The following is a 16,808-nucleotide window of genomic DNA, read 5'->3' as shown; positions in this document are numbered from 1 at the left end:
TTCCTCAGTCTTCAGTGGAAATAAAGGTATAAACACTAGTCTCCTTCCTTATAAAACTTTCTTTCATACTAAACAAGTTTTAATATCACTCAGATTTAGATTTCTTGAACTTTAATAGATACATGCGATATATTAGATAGATTTGTGAAGGATGTTTTAAAGAAGTCTACATATATTCCTGAACATAACATGAATTTATGTGCGTATTCTTTCTAAAGTTCTTTTACTGAATATTTTATTTATTTTTTTGCGTACGGGTCTGAATTCTAGTTTAGAATAATTGATTCTAAGGCTAAGTTAATGGGATCTTATTGAGCATATGAAAGTACACAAAAGAATATTTCTCTTTCTGTGTAAACAGAAGAAACTACATTTTAAAAGTGCATTTAAAAAAATCGGGGCAGTGTTTTTCTACGTTTCCACTGATGTCGCTCAGCTCATGAATAATATTTCGCATGAACAGTTTTCAGTGGGAAAAAAAGAAAAGTCACCATAACATAAAACGAATTCTGTCGAAATCTCAGCGAAAGGTCTTTGAATAAAATTTTGTATCGACACTAAGCACTATCTAGAGACAAGTCAGATTTGTTTAGTTTCTCTATGCATTGTTTAGACACAAGACGCCAAGAAGCGATAAAAATATACGCTTCTTCAAGGATGCGTTTTCTCAATTCCCATTTGTTTACTATCTCAAGGAAATAGTACTTCTCTTATAACTGCCTACTCCTCAGGCAAGAAAAGTACATTACAAAGTTTGAAATTACATTCAGTTTTGATTCAGTATCGAATGAAGTGTGAATATTGTTTATATTTATTTATATAATATATATTTGTTTTCCTATTTCAGGCATAAAGTGCGCTACCATTATGAAATGAACTCAGAAATATCACTAACGATAACTCTATAAACGTTTTAATAATAGTTTGGCAGTGCTTGAATGATTATAAACAGTAGCTGTGCAAGGCTATTATTTTAAATTAACCAGTTGTTAGCCCAAAGGGCGTTAGTCCAGAAGGGCTATTAATTTCGTTTCGGCATTTTCCGTTGAAATCTTAAAATGTATCTTTCACTTTGCAAATTGTTACCACCAAATATTATCGTCCTGTGTTATATTTAAAGAAATTAAATTATGAAGAATCTGCATAAGCGTGTGCATGTTTCTCACATTGTGATAAAACAACGGTACCCAGAGCCATCAAGTTTTGAATAACGTACGTTTCCACCCGAATATGAGCATCTGGAAGCCCTAATTTGGAATTCCGAATTTGTTTCATTATTGATTTTGTAACACTTTAACAAATTTTTGACTAACAAACTCAACGATTTCAAAGCGAGCAATGGCAACACTGTATAGAAAAAAAAAATTATCTCCTGCGCGAGGGACTGTGTATAAGAAATTGTATAAATGTGCTCATTTAAAAATTATTTTGCGATATTGCTGTTGAATTGGATTCTATGGTTTAAGTTCGAATAACATACTTAATAAATAAAGGAAACACATACGTTAAAAAAACGCCCCTTTGAATCATGAAGAATCCTCTTTGAATCTGAAAGCTTTAAGACTTTTTTAATGATTTCGTTCTTTAGTATAACTTCTCCTTTCCGCATTCCTCACCTGAATGAAAATTAGTTGTGCATATTTAGCTGAGTTTTTGGATTTGAGACAGAGTGTTTCTGACATCTTTTGCCTACGTGGTTATTTTCTGTCAGCTCTAGCGAATTTGTAATAATTCGGGTTTGCGGTCTCTCCGCGGATAATTTAAATCTGACGCGCGGAAAATTTATTGCGTCAAGTTCTATTCAGTATTTAATTTTGCAGTCTTTGATAACTGTTTAATATTAAATTAAAATTTGGTTTTTCTATTTATTTGTATCGCCACGAGCTGTGGTCATAGTAGCACAAAGTCGTTTTTTATGTTCTAAGTTCTTTTTAAATAAAAAAAGGATTTTTTAATAACCTTCTTAAGACTTTGTCGCTTATCTCAGACGTAACAATAACTCGCTTCACGTCTGTTAGGATTACAGAAATAAAATAACTTTACCAGATAAATTGCAACACTATAAAAGATGTGACATTAGATGTGTTTCAAAACTGGTGTATCTAAAAGACTGAAAATATTTTTAAAACATTTAAGTTGTATGGTTTCAGATAGTGACTAAAATGTAAAAATTCTGTTTTGAATTAACATAGTATTCTTGATTATGTGTATTTAAAAAAATTATGAGGCGCTCATAGACGAATTGTTTAAGATAGCAATACAAATGAGCAATCGAAATAACATAAGTGTATATGAATGATTATATTCAACAGTTTTTATTTAAAATTCATCAATGTTAACAGCCGCAGGATTTTATTTTGAGTCGGGTATGAGAGTACGTTTTAGGGCATTAAATAAAACTGTGTAACTTAGTATGCATTATAAATGTTTTACTTTTTACTTTTTTTGTGAATCGAATGCTTAATAGTAACAAAAAATCATATCTAAATCGCCTCTAAATGATGAAAGTCATTCTTCCTAACCAGCATAGAACGGTTTTCCCATCTCTGTGTGCAGATACATTCAGTTTCTTTAACTTTCAGTTCTATTTAGAATTATGATTGATCATAAATTAAAAATAAGGAGATATTAGAAAAGTAGTATAAAGTTTTTAAAAATATATAATTTATTACCAATTGCCACGTAACCAAAAAATCGAATGATTTAAAAGGAATCTCTAAATTTCTGTAAATTACACAAGACATTTGAAAAATAAACCTTCGCTTTGAAAGTTATTTTCTGATACGTTGGATGATGTACTTAAACAATATTTTGCTATGATTCGTTTGCACCAGCAAACAAACGTAAATGAAAAAAAACAAATATATAAAAATCTGAAAGGTTCCAGATTTTATATTACGCCCAAACGGACTTTTTTTCCAATTACACACACATACCTGTTTCGAGAGCATTTGCGCTAATGCATATTTAAGTTAAAATATTTAAAAACAGTATATCTTTAGAATTTCCGATACACAATCTCGCGCGCTGGAGATAAAATGTTCTATTCCGTACAGTGTTGCCACTGTTCCGTTTAAAATCGTTGAATTTTTAATGAAAAATTTGTTAAAGTTTTACAAACACGAAATATGTAATAAAATAATTTCTAAATTCAAAACTCGGGCTTCCAGGGGACAACATTTAAGGGGAACACTATGCTATTCACAATTTGATGGTTCTAGTTACCGTTGCTTTTTCACAATGCAAAAAACATATATACATTCATGCAGATTCTTCATTGGTTTATTTAATTAAATATAATACAGGGCGATAATATTTAGAGGTAACAATTTTAAAAGTTATTAAGCGCTTTATAGTGATTCGACTCAAAATGCCTTTTCCAGAATAATAGGACTTCTCTGCATTTTTTCCAGTTTGTGCTAAAAATTCGACAATGAATAAAAAATATCTAGATTGAAATCTAGATGAAACATTTCTATCTAGATGAAACATTTCTATAAAGAATTTTATTATCATTGAGATATATATGCACTATCTTGGAAAAATTTTTTGTATAACGATTTAGAGAGTTGCAGACGTGGGCGACTTTAATTATTTCCTTTTTATTCATGGTTGACACACATTTTTCATAGAATCAACGCAGACATAAAGGCATTTAAGAGTCCAGTTCTTAAAGAATTTTCACATCAGTACCAACAGACTTTTCAAATAGATCTTTGAAGATTTCATAGAACAAAACGGAAGCGAAAGGTGTGACGCATTCAGAAGTAAGCTTTGGAGTGGATAGAAAAGGATGCGGTTCTCAAATGAAACGTATTCAGTGGGATAAAAGGTATCTGCATTGCAGCGTTATATACGATAGCATGAAAGAAATTATTTGGAATGGCGCAGTTGAGTTTAATACATTATAAATAGTTAATATTTTTAGGACAGAAAAAGGAAATATCAAAATTATAATGAAAAAAAGAGGATATTACATATTTTTATCTTTATATGTGAAAAATTTCAAGAATCAGTAGAACGGCGTTTAACGTCAATTTCAAACTTTGTACTAAGCGAATCAACAAAAAAGGAAACAAAGTTAAATACAATTAAACATTTTAAAAGAAAGATAGAGCATTTATTCCGCAAATACATTTTCCCCGAAAGCCATTTTATGCCGCATTACTTCGTTTGAAGATTTCATACCACAAACCATGTTAAGCCTATTTTGGGATACTTAAGAATTATCTTCCTTGGATTCTAAATTGCCTACCATTATTTTCTAATCTGCGATCTTGTCCTAATCCATTCTATAGCAGAACGTTTTATTATTTTTGAGATTCCACTTCCAAAATGTTTATGACTCATAAAAGTGTTTGAAAGGGTCAGATATCCGTATTAGTAACATGAAATACTCTATCAGATGGTGTTAAAATTATATTTCCTACGAAGCTAGATTGAATTCCGTGATGTATTCATTTTTTCTATATTCAACATAAATTGCGTAGAAATGGTATAAAAGCAATTTTTTACCTCAAACATTTAAATTCAGTAAAGTCAAGGTCATCAAATTAAATAAACTGTTAAATCCTTTGTATTTAAATAAATTTACACATTTAAGGTTGTATTTTCCCTTCTTTTTCAGGTTATCACACTCTTTTGAATTTTGAATTATTCCTAATACTCTAATTTTTTTCACTTACCCATTCTTTCCTAAGCATTTTGCAGTACAACTCCCTTAATAGTATAAATTTGCAGTTTAGACTCTAACGAACATAATGACAACAGAATTCAAATGATATATATTATGAGTTTATATATTGATATAAAATGTGATATTTACTTTATACGTCTGATCCAAAGAATATGTAAAATAAAATCCTAACTATAATTTGTAATAGTTCTTAAGTCTCTTACTTCACCCTTCTATTGAAAACGAATATCACGTTTATAATGAGTCTCTCTAAACCCCGATATTTCAAAATTAATCCTTCTTCTACGATTCTATGATTCTTATATAACGTTCATGCTGCAGGAACCCGTATAAAGCTTCAGCCAAAAATAATATTAAAAGTGGCGAGCAAAACCCTAATTAACCATCAAGGATAAAATAAAACTATAACTGTGTCATTTTTTACCTAACCTTCAAACTGTAATCTACTGCTTTCTTCTCTGCTACATTGAACGTGGTCTTTCTTACGTCAAATATTTTGTAATTAAGATTTAGAAGACGAATGTAATTTTTAAAGAGCCCTCCTATGTCTTGCTCCGGTTTAACTGCGTACTTCTATTTCATTAAGATTTCTTAAAGAATGAAAGGTGCTGAATCAGTTATGATTGCAGGTTCATTTTGCCGCATTAGCTGCATCATATTCTGCATCATCTTTATCAAAATGTTTATTAAATACATTATAGTGTTCTAGCTAAATTAAAGTTACTTGAATTCTAGAACCTACTAGAACTGTAAGTGACTATTCGCTAAGTTCTACTGCGTCAAAACAACAGAAGTGTCAACCTTCAAAACAACAGAACAACCGTTAAAACAACAGAAGTGTCAGAAGTGTCAAAATAACAGAAGTGAGTCAACAGCAGAAGTGTTAAAATACCCATTTATTTTAAATTAAATATATTCACAGTTGGTCCCAATTGTGCTTAGAAATAGCCAGCACTTATGGCTTCAAAGCTAAAAATGTAAAACTAAACTATTTCTAAGTTGGCTGATCAGCCGAAGCTGCACAGAGATAATTAACGCGTATTTGGTTCTTCGGCTAACATCACCCGACGTGGATTAAGAGGCAATTAATGTGCACAGGAGTAAAATTGCAAGCTTTAACTAATAACGAACAACGTGGCCGAAAGGCAGAACACGCTTTGTCCGAAGTCTAGTTCCTTGTTCAACTTTTATGTAGCGCGATGTTTCCCGGCTCTCTGAAGTTGAGTCGCTGAGGACGCATCAATGAGTAGATAACTCGTGTGAGCTCTGAACGAGCTGGGATTAGAGGTAGTGTGTGTTGAAGTAGCTCAGTCCTCATCTTAAATAGTAGTGTCTACCTCACTTTGCATAAAAGCATGAAACTGAAAACTTACTCTGGCCAGAAAGCGTGGGTAGGAAAATGGGGGTGTAATTGAAAGGCTGTTTCTAAAACTGAGAGTATAAAAGAAAGGTTGTTTCTAAACCTTTTACGCATCAGGATTAAGCATCAGGAAAATAAAATAAATCCTCACAATATAATAGAAATGCTCAACGCATTGAAAAAATCGTTAATATTGATATTAATTTGCCAGTTATCTGCTGTTGTTACTATTCATTCTGATATCAATCTAAGCCGGATGAAATCCACGAATTTTTATCCTGACCAAAAGGATTGGGTTCCTTATAAGTAAAAAATGCTGTCTTTAATAACCAAAAAGTATTTGAAATATTATATTCGAAAACAGTTTATGGGCAACTTTTTGAATTATCAGAAGTTCGCTAACAATTTTAAGACCAAGCTGTAACAAAGTTATTATTCCACAAACCGTAAGTAATTTACTAGCTCAAAACCATACATAATACTAACCATCTTAAAAAAAGTATTACCCTCCCTTTTTCCTCTAAATGCTTGTTTTACATTTTCACGAAAAACTAAAGTGTAATTGAATAGATATTCAATAATCTACGTAATCTCACATGCAGTAAATAATGTTTTCCATGATCTCATATTTTTCTCACATCCGTTAGGTAATCCCAAACCTCCAAGATTATTCCGCCACTCACAGGCATTGACCTAACTATTGTATGTGGCTTTAAGATATATAGGCCATTAAAGAGAATTTATTGGCAAATTAGTTGCCATATGATACTACCGATCCGAACATTAAAATCGGATCTTGGTAATCTATTCAAAAGATTGCCTGGAAACTGTGAAGACAGATATTTGCTAATAACGGCATTGTTATTGCTCATTTCAAGACGAATCATTAAGTGTTGCTTGTTATGTAGTTTTCCTAATATGATTTAAATTCCTCTATCAACAAATATTATTAGTTTTAGTAGTTTTAGCAATAATTTTTTCAAAATCGAGATTTTATTACAATAATGTATTGGTAATATACTCTTCAGGGCTTTATTTTTTCCTTCTTTCTTATTTTATTTTTAATGTTACAGAAAAGTTGCTTTGATATTTGCATAAAGTATAATTTATATAAAATTTACGAATCGCTCACTATTTCAATGAAAATAATTATATTTATGTAATAATGATGTGATATTATGAACAAAGAAACAATTAGTAATTGTCCTCGAAAACAAATTATAAAATAATAATCTACTAAGAATGTTAGAGAATAACTGAGACCTAACAAGGAATAAAATTGGCGATACTTACTATAACAAAGTATATGATACTTCTGGACTTACGAAAATATGAAATTTTCATTACTATTTCTTATATAAAAAATACATTCTTTTAGGCAGAGATATTTGTAAAACTCTAGTGCTTTTATTACTCGGAATATAAATGCGCAGTGTTGCACAAGAAATTTAAAATAATCTACAGAAAGTGATTTTGTGTTCACCTTAATTATTATATTTAAGGATTGAATTAAGTTTAGATACTCTGAATAAACGGCCCCTCTTTGTTAATATAGGAGTTAATACAGTTCATTTGCGCTTTTGCAGCTGAGAAAGATGGTTCAGTAAAACCATCGAAACTAGTCCTGTGACAATTTGAAAATATAACGCTGATTTTTGTTGTTTGACTTCAGAACTAGTATTTTTTCTGCGTGTTATTGTGTCTTAATTATAGATCTAGGATATAAGCTAAACTTAAGAAGGTTAAAAATCATCCCGAAATGATAAATTTTGTAACTCAAAAATACTTGAATTATTAAAAATATATATTCATATTCGGGCAGATAGCCTTCGAGTACTTTGCCATAATAAAATGAAATTAGCAGTTTCAGGGCAATACCTAAAATACATGTCTATTTAAATTATGTCTTTTGTTACCTAGACTATTGAATTTTTTGGATTACTACATCATCGAAGTAGATGTCTGTCGGGGTATTTCTGTTCCAGCTGTCTCATGTTTCTTCCCAATAGAAGTATCCATTTCTAAGTATAGGAATTTCTAAGTATTAGGAATATCACACTATATTAATATTATTCTAAGTATTAGGAATATCACACTAGTATTAGGAATATCAATGCGGGGTCTTATGGAGTAAAACTTTATCATATTCGTTGGAAGAAATTTATCAGTAGAGTAGCCGATATTGTTTCAAGGAATTATACCCTGTACTTGCTCTCGTGGTATAAGCGGCTTTTCTCTGTGCATGCTATCGTGGTAAAAGTAACTAGCATATCCAGCTACAGTTGGAAGATCCCTGGTTCGAATCCGGCGAGAGCATGTTTAATTTGTTCTCACTTTTGAAAAAATAGTTTCTACTCCGGTGATTGAAGTAAAATGTGGTGGATAATACTTTGCTACTTGGATTTGGAGTTTTAGGAATATCACACTCCTCAATGCGTGGTGTCATGGAGTAAACTTTTGTCATATTTACTGCAAGGTCGTGGTTTGAATCGCGGTGAGGACTTGGCCAAGTTTTTCACTTTTAACACTGCCAAAAATTTAACAGCCCTTAAAATCATTTATATATGATTTCAAGAAATTAATTGTTAATATTTACTTCTTTTCATGCTTAAATTCGTGTGTTTATCTGAAATCACACCCAGTTCTCATTAATTATCAAAAACTTCTGTCTCTTTCATAAAACATTTAAAGTTATATTCCCGTATAAAAATTAATTGAACCAAAACTTGAAAATAACATCTATTTTAATTGTATGCTAATAGACTTTTACACTGGGTGGTTTTGGAGCGATTCCAACATGTATTTAATTATCTTTCTTATATATAGCATAATGACTTTTTTTATTAATGCTAAACTGTTTTACATTAACTGCATCCTTCTTCTGAGTATGTTAATATTTATGTTATTTGATACTTAATATAGTTTAAGATGTTATTCACTAAATTACAAGCTCCAATTTTGGTTTTACTGTAATTACTTCGTAAGTGCACATAAAGCTTTAAGAGGAATATTTCACTTTTATTATAATATCCATATTGATGGTCAAATTCCCTATTTAAATTTTTTATGGAAACAAAACGAAATATTTAAAAGATTAAAAGCCAGAAAATACTTTTAATTATTAATTGTATATTTTTTATTTATTTACTAGTATTATGCATTTATGGAGCAGATAATGTATTAAATCCTTAGTTGAATATATTTGTTAAAATTTTAATATAAACTCAAGCTATTTTTTTTCCTCAACCAGTTGTGACGCCTCAGTAAAACTCAAGGTTCAATTTTGCAAATTAACAAATTATATATTACGCACATCGTTATGCGTATTATGAGTTTGTATGACTACTCCCCAAAATATTTTTATTTCATAATTTTCAATAATACATACATTTAACAAATAGTCTATTAAATTGAAAATAGCAGAAATCAGTATATCTGTTCTGTCGTTTCTTAAATTCAAACAGCTATTTATTCTGTGATATAAATTTGCATGATTATTAATTTGCATAATTCTTGATCAAAAATTACATTTATTGTGAATAGTCATTAAGAAAATGCAAAAACTGATACAAATTAAATTAATTTTAATAAGTATACTAAACTCTGTACTTTAAGTCGCATGAAATCTTGAGATTTTAATTGAAACAACTGCGGAGGATAAACTATTATTTCTCTTTCAGAATTACACTCTACATTTAGGAAAGTAGACGCTTAATTTATAAAATAAATTAACGTAGCCTAATTTCCCCAGTGAGTCCCAGTTATATCATCTCACTCCATTTAAAAAAGTGTTTTTATTTAGATGCATTCTCTGTTTAGGTATTTATCATTAAAGCGTATTTCAGAATTTTCCTAACTTAAAAAATGCACATTTGAAACAATTAAAGGGTCCCAAGCAATTTCTAAACGAGAGGATAGATGCAAATAAGGAAACTAAAGTAGCTAAATCTTTTATAATGAAGCGAAAACTGAATTATGTTTTTCCTTTTCTCTCTTTTTTCAAGTTGCGGAAAGTATTTGGAAGTTCCATTTAGTGACTAGCCAAAATCTCCTAAAAGCTTTTAAAAAATAAAAAAAATAAAATAAAATAAAAAATAAAAAAATTTCTAATGAGCCCATGGACACTAATATCTCATAAATGATCTATTTAAATTTTGATTCTAATATTAATGACATTTTAGCTAAGGGTGTCGTGAGTATAAACGTTCAATGGATATTCATAAAACTTATATCCATACACAAGTAATATAAACTACTAGAAAAATCTACATAAATTATATTTTGTAAGAAAAATAACTACAAAAATTAATTATAATATTAACATAACTAATTAAATTATTATCATATTTGATAAATTATTAACTAAAATGCGTAGCACACGCCCCCACGAAACAAGCAATCGCATAGAATCAAAGCTTCGGATATTAATAAATTAAAGCAGTCGTGTAGCGCAGTTTTTCATGCTATCAGCAAGGTATTTACTTGAATTTAATCTATCTTATGGCCCGCCAACGGCCAAGCGGTAAATTCGTTGAACACTGGTAGTTCGACCCGAGGCTCGAATCCCGGCTAACGGGCTGGTTGCATGGGAGTTTTCATGGTTTTCCCGATGCGTAACGTGTCTAAGAGTCATTTTCCCTTCGAAAGTCCTCCAGGAAGGACTTCCTTCGAGTGCTTTGCCGAATTAAATAAACCAAGCTATGTTTTGAGTTTAAATATGTATCCACTGCTTTTTTATTTCATTATTTCATTGCTCTATACTTGTGCTACTGTTGTATTTATTAGTCCAAAGGGATTTGAATCCCGAAGGACTATTAGTTTCGTTTTGGCATTTTGCGTCGGACTCATAAATGTCGGTTCACTTTTCAAACTGTTGCCACAAAATGTTAGAGTCCTGCATTATATTTGAAGAAATTAAATAATGAAAAATCTGCATAAATGTATGTATATTTCTCGTATTGTGATAAAACAACGGTACATAGAGTCATCGAATTTTGAATAACGTAATCCCCCAACGAATATGAGCATGTGGAAGACCAAATTTGAAATTTGAAATTTGTTTTATGATCGATTTCCTATTTTTTAAAACTTTGACGAATTTTTGATTAACAAACTCAAGGATTTCAAAGCGAGCAATGGCAACGTTGTGCAGAAAAAACATTTTTATCTCCAGCGCGTGAGTCTCTGTATCGGAAATTCTAAAGATATGCTCGTTTTAAAACTATTTTGCGATATTGCTGTTGCACTGGATCTTATGGTTTAAGTGCGAGGAACATGATATTTAATAAAGAAAGGTAACACACAAAATGTTAAAAAACGCCCCTTTGGACGTAATTTAAAATCTGAAACATTTCAGATTTTTTTTTTTTTTTTTTTTTTTTTTTTTTTTTACAGTTTTACTATATAAGTTAAATGATCAGCAGCCACACTAAATGCAAACATTTTGGTAATATGATGGGTTCTATTCATGGAAATGAGCTGTCAAAAGATACGCAAAGAAAACAAAATGCTAAGGAACACATAACTACACGTACATTATGCCTTAGAAGGAATGTTTTTATGGAATGATTTCTAATGGGAACGGCTTAATGTTCATTTTGCCCATGAGAAATGCCATAAACTTCCACGTAACTTCTCTTTCGGACATCAAGAATCGAATTTCGGACGAAACAACCACGTTCACTGCCCTTTATCCTCTCCGATATTCGTAAGGTGGTTGCTTTGGGTATTCTCACATGAATGCTTTATACTTGTACATAAAAAAGTACGTAAGCATTCATGAAGCCATCTGTTTCGCTACTAAACATTCTTGCATTTGAAGCAAAAATCATGAGTTGTTCGGTTGTATTGCATTCCGTACTACTTAGCAAACTAACGTAAAAGTATTAAAAATAATTCTTTTAATTCCTTAAAGTTATAATTGTAACAGTATTCCTCTGACTTTTGTAACGGATTATGCGTTCTATTTAAATATTTATAAATTACTGGATATTCAACTGCGGTTTTAAAAATTTATTTGTGAGAAATTAATTAAAGATGCATTTATGGTTTTAGAATCATTGTTTGAGTTTATATTTTCACTTTTTAGAACTATACATTAAAACTTAATCTATTTTACAATATTCATTCTTTTGAGCTTGAGGTATGCATTGGTATCATTAACGATTATTTGCATATGATACATGTTTCATGTCGTTCTTTGATATAATATTTCTTATTGTTCGAAATTCCGATATATGATTAGTCAATCGAAATAATGTTCTGGCGAAAGGTAATAATAATTTGAGTGAAATTAATTTAAAGTTTCTTTCATTATTCATATTATATAACTGAACAAGAAATGATAAAATCCCCTCCATTAATTTATTGCTAATTTTTCTTTATCCAAATTTGATATTGAAACGCTTTTATTTTAAAATATGTTTCAGTGTTCAGTTTTGCGAATAAACATTCTGCTGCAATTTCGTAGTAGCAAAACAGACAGCTATTCTGCAAATCTGCTTAATTTTGAAAAATATATATATATATATATATATATATATATATAAATTAAAATAAATAAATAAAAAAATTACATGTAGCCCAGTATCTATTATTTGAAGAAACACATCATGTATTACGTATGGTACTCGGCTTTTCATGTATTACGTGTATTCCCAATGTATTACGTGTCAATTCAATTACACAGTAAGATTTTCTTTACGTGAGATTCTCTTCGAACAGCTATTAGGGATAATGACTTGAAAAAAGTTTCAGAGAAGAAACATGGCAGTTTTCTTAGCTTGACATACTAATTGTACTATATACAATTTTAAAGATTTGATTGTCTATTTAGTCATTTATTATTGGTAGATGCAACTAAAGTCAGTTAATTTTGTTTCTTTATTAACAGTGCAGGGTTTTTCAAAAACGACTGCATAACTAAGTACCTCTTGCATGATAGTTTCTGACTCATATTTCCACGCGAAGACGCGAACCATATTACGCAGCCGTTCAATGTACGGCAGTTTTGGTCCTGGGCACCTTTTAGTAACTTCGCACATTTTTTATGAATATTATTTACAATTTTGATATGGACCTTCTATGAGCAAATTTCTGTACATACATATTAATCTGTGCCTCTTTAATGCGCAAAATCGCGAAACAAATTGACGTGAAATCATTGTCACAGTTATAGTATGTCTTGAATCATTTTTACGCTCTAAAATGAACACAGAGAATGATCATTTTCGTTGCTCGCTGCTTCTGATTTTACTATATAAAATCTATTCCTCTCAGAGTATTTTTTTCTACAAAGTACATGTAAGACCCTAAGTTTCGTATATTTTTCCTAAAAGAATAAAATTAACAAAATTATATACCTTCTTGCTTATTTTTAAATAGAAATCATAAATTTGCTGACAAATATTTAAGATATATTTAATCTTGTGTGCATTTTTAAATCTTTTATAGCACCAGAATATACGGAAAAAATCGCAAGCATGTGAGATTTATTATTTTCAGAAATTTAAATCAAATTTGGTGACTTAATGTATTTTCACGTACTGAATTTTATCGGATAATTGCTAAACTGAATAAAGAAACTGGAGTGTTAAATTTATGTAGAAAAGCGGATTTTGTGGTCGTTTCATAGAGATTTAAACGTTTATTGGAGTTTCCTGTTCCGAATTTCAATTAACATCATTATTCATTAGATTCCAATGCAGAGTTTGTCCTTCTAACTGCCAAGTAGCAATAACAATGATTAAACCATATAATTCCAGGAGCGTTAGCCAATATCAAAAATTAAGCATTATCCTCTTTCAATTGGAAGTTCTTTCCATTCCAGTCTCCATTTAACTGTGTCCGTCATTTCGTGGAAACGGGAACGAAAAAGACGAAACAAGTTTAACTAACAGATTAATCACCAGAAAAGTTGAAATAAACTGCATTATTTTTTATGAATTGCATCCATGCAAATAAAATACCACGTTTCATTTATTCCCAAAGTTTTCGTCACAAAAACGACATAAACTGAAGTAAAATACAAAAATTAATAAATAAAGCAGTTCACTTTAAAAATACTGCAGAGATCATTCTAATTATAATATTTGGTAAACGTTTTGTCCCATGCACAATCAACCATCCAAAAGTAAGTTATACTTTGCTTTCTCTCATAAGAATGATCTAAGCTTCTATCTTTCTTTTAGCATTCATCATAAAATCAACGTACAGATTCCAGACAAATGCTGCATTAAAAGAAACGAATTACAAATGAAACTGGGACATTTAAATTGAAAATAATATTTAAACAAAGACTATCAATGATTATATTGTCCAGCAAAGAATGCATCTACCAAATCTAAATTACTTAAAATTTCTACAGTCCGTTTATCAACTTTATTTATAGTAAAATGTGTTCATATACAACCCCAAATATTGATCCCAAATATTGAAATACTAATTCATTTATTACGTAATTGATATTGCAAAATTCAAATTACGTATTTCTTTCTTTCCGTAGATGTATTCTGCAACACCACTTGGGATGGTTTATCCTGCTGGCCGCCAACGAGTGCTGGTACATCAGCTGTTATACATTGTATGGAATATTTGAATAGGGTACCTTATGACACGACACGTAAGTAAAACCATTGTTTAGTAATGCTTTTCATTTTAGAGGACTTGAAATATGCAGAAATTAATGGAGTTAATTGTTTTGTATATTTCTATACATCGAATTTAAGCACAGATTTATGTTGTTATCCATAAAGTATTAATTGCAAATCTAAGATTAAAAAGTTTCTTGTATTTAAACTAATGTAATATGAAGTAAGAAGTTAAATGCTGAAACATTAAAGCAGCTACACATAATTAATAAAGCATATTATTTCTGAATTAATTACACGACAATAAATTTGTCTCAACCATAAACAGAAGACCTTATTATTTGCCAGCGGCCGAGCGGTAAAGACGCTGAACACTGGTAGTTCAGACCCAGGTTTGAATCCCGCAAACGGGCTGGCTGCATGGGCGGTTTCATGGTTTTCCCCATGTGTAACGTGTATACGAGCCAGTTTCCCTGAGAAAGTCCTCCACGAAGCATCTCTCCCTTTAGGCAGACAGCCCTCGTGTGCTTTGCCATAATTGAATAATACCAATACCTTATTATTTGTCTTGAAAATTTTCTACTTAATGCCAAACAAAATTGAATACAATCCATTTTTCAAAAAACATCTAAATTTCTTACGCATCGATTTCTTAATCAGTATTCAGAAATATACCAATTAAATACTAAATAACTGCATAAGAATTTGTAGGGTTTCTCTCTGAAAATAACAAAAGATCCTTAAATCCTACTAAGAAAGTTAGCGAGTTTTCGCCCCGTCTGCGTAAAAAACAGCTGAGTCCTACTATAGTTTTAACATCCTTTTCTTATTTAAAATTTTAAAATGAATGAATGCACGATTTATGATTACAAATAAAATTTCCGTATTATGCAATATTTATGATAACAAACATTTATGCAACAAGGTCAGTACCTGTGTATCAATACAGACATATTAAGTATCCCCGGCTTTGCTAATTGCTAAGCTTCTGGGGCAACTGGAATTACGAAGAAGAGTACGGTGGGAGGGAGATTCGAGGATCTTCGATTGTTCTTCTCCTATTACCAACCTCTCGAAAGAATTTCGGCTAGCCGGATAAAGTGAGTTACCCTTTGTCGCACAGGCATTATACATTTACAAACATACTTTCCTTCTCGTATCTGGCCCCTTTAGTACAGCAGTCAGCGTTATTGACCACTATCCCATCTGAACGGCGATATCAGGAAATATAAACTGAACTTAAAATGAAAATGAAATACATGTTGGCGATTATAATGAAAATCGCCAACATATATTTCATTTTCATGTATTTCTAATGATTCAAAGCTCATTAGGCTATATTTAAGTAAGCGCAGCAGAGGTGCCGACAGAATCGTAACAGCATAAGAGCGGAAATGCGGAAAACATTTTATCTAAACTTTCAAGAAATACGTCTTAAATATTCTCATTTCATCAACATCCTGATGAGAGCTAACGAAAGAAAAAAATGACAGTACAGTTCTAATTGATATGAAGGTGGATTAATTTATACAAAATATACTTTACAAATTAACACATGCATTGCTTTAATGAGAACATTCCTAAAACGCCTGTGTATTTAATGATTCATGCGGATGGAACCTGTAGTTAATTGTACAATTCATGTTACAAATGGATTATAACTACGACACACTTATGTATGAAATTAGCATCGTCAAGAAATAGACTAAGATCGAGATCACTTACAGAGCGTTTATTGTTTTAGCTACTGATAGAACCAAGAAAAATTTACATTCTTTAGTTAAGGGCAAGTCTTCAACTATAAGCCTCCCATCGCATTTAAAATCATAATATCTTAGCTCTTTCACGTTTGATTACTGTTTTCCTATAAAAGAATGGTTCGACGTTCGATTTCTTTTTTTTTCCACCCATTGATTTTATCAACTATTTGATCTCAACTTAATATGTGTTTTACTGCTTTGCGCATTTTACAAATGTTCAACGCGTCCATTTTTGTTAATATAGCAAATACCTGTATGTTACTGGGAGGATTTATTCGGACACATTAGAAAGCTTGCTAACCAGACAACTGAATGAAAACAGCGATTAGTATCCTGTTCATGAAGACTGTGTTCTAGGTTACTTTGGAACACTACTTAGCAACCTTACAAATATATAAATGTTC

The 16,808-nt window shown here is 30.8% G+C and overlaps 1 protein-coding gene across 3 annotated transcripts in view; it reads left to right on the top strand.

Moving 5' to 3' along the window:
* The window catches only part of LOC118195921 (diuretic hormone receptor-like), a 693,583-nt gene that overhangs the window by 352,292 nt on the left and 324,483 nt on the right, over positions 1 to 16,808 (top strand). For all 3 annotated transcript variants that reach the window (XM_085817027.1, XM_085817020.1, XM_085817021.1), the window contains one exon: positions 14,560 to 14,676. In XM_085817027.1, the coding sequence (XP_085673153.1) occupies positions 14,560 to 14,676 (117 nt within the window). The remainder of the gene's footprint in view (positions 1 to 14,559; positions 14,677 to 16,808) is intronic.

The sequence above is a fragment of the Stegodyphus dumicola genome, chromosome 1 (assembly GCF_044657685.1).
Source record: "Stegodyphus dumicola isolate Sdum_Otavi_A_Nest chromosome 1, ASM4465768v1".
Classification (NCBI taxonomy): domain Eukaryota; kingdom Metazoa; phylum Arthropoda; class Arachnida; order Araneae; family Eresidae; genus Stegodyphus; species Stegodyphus dumicola.
This window is presented reverse-complemented; position numbering and strand designations above follow the sequence as displayed.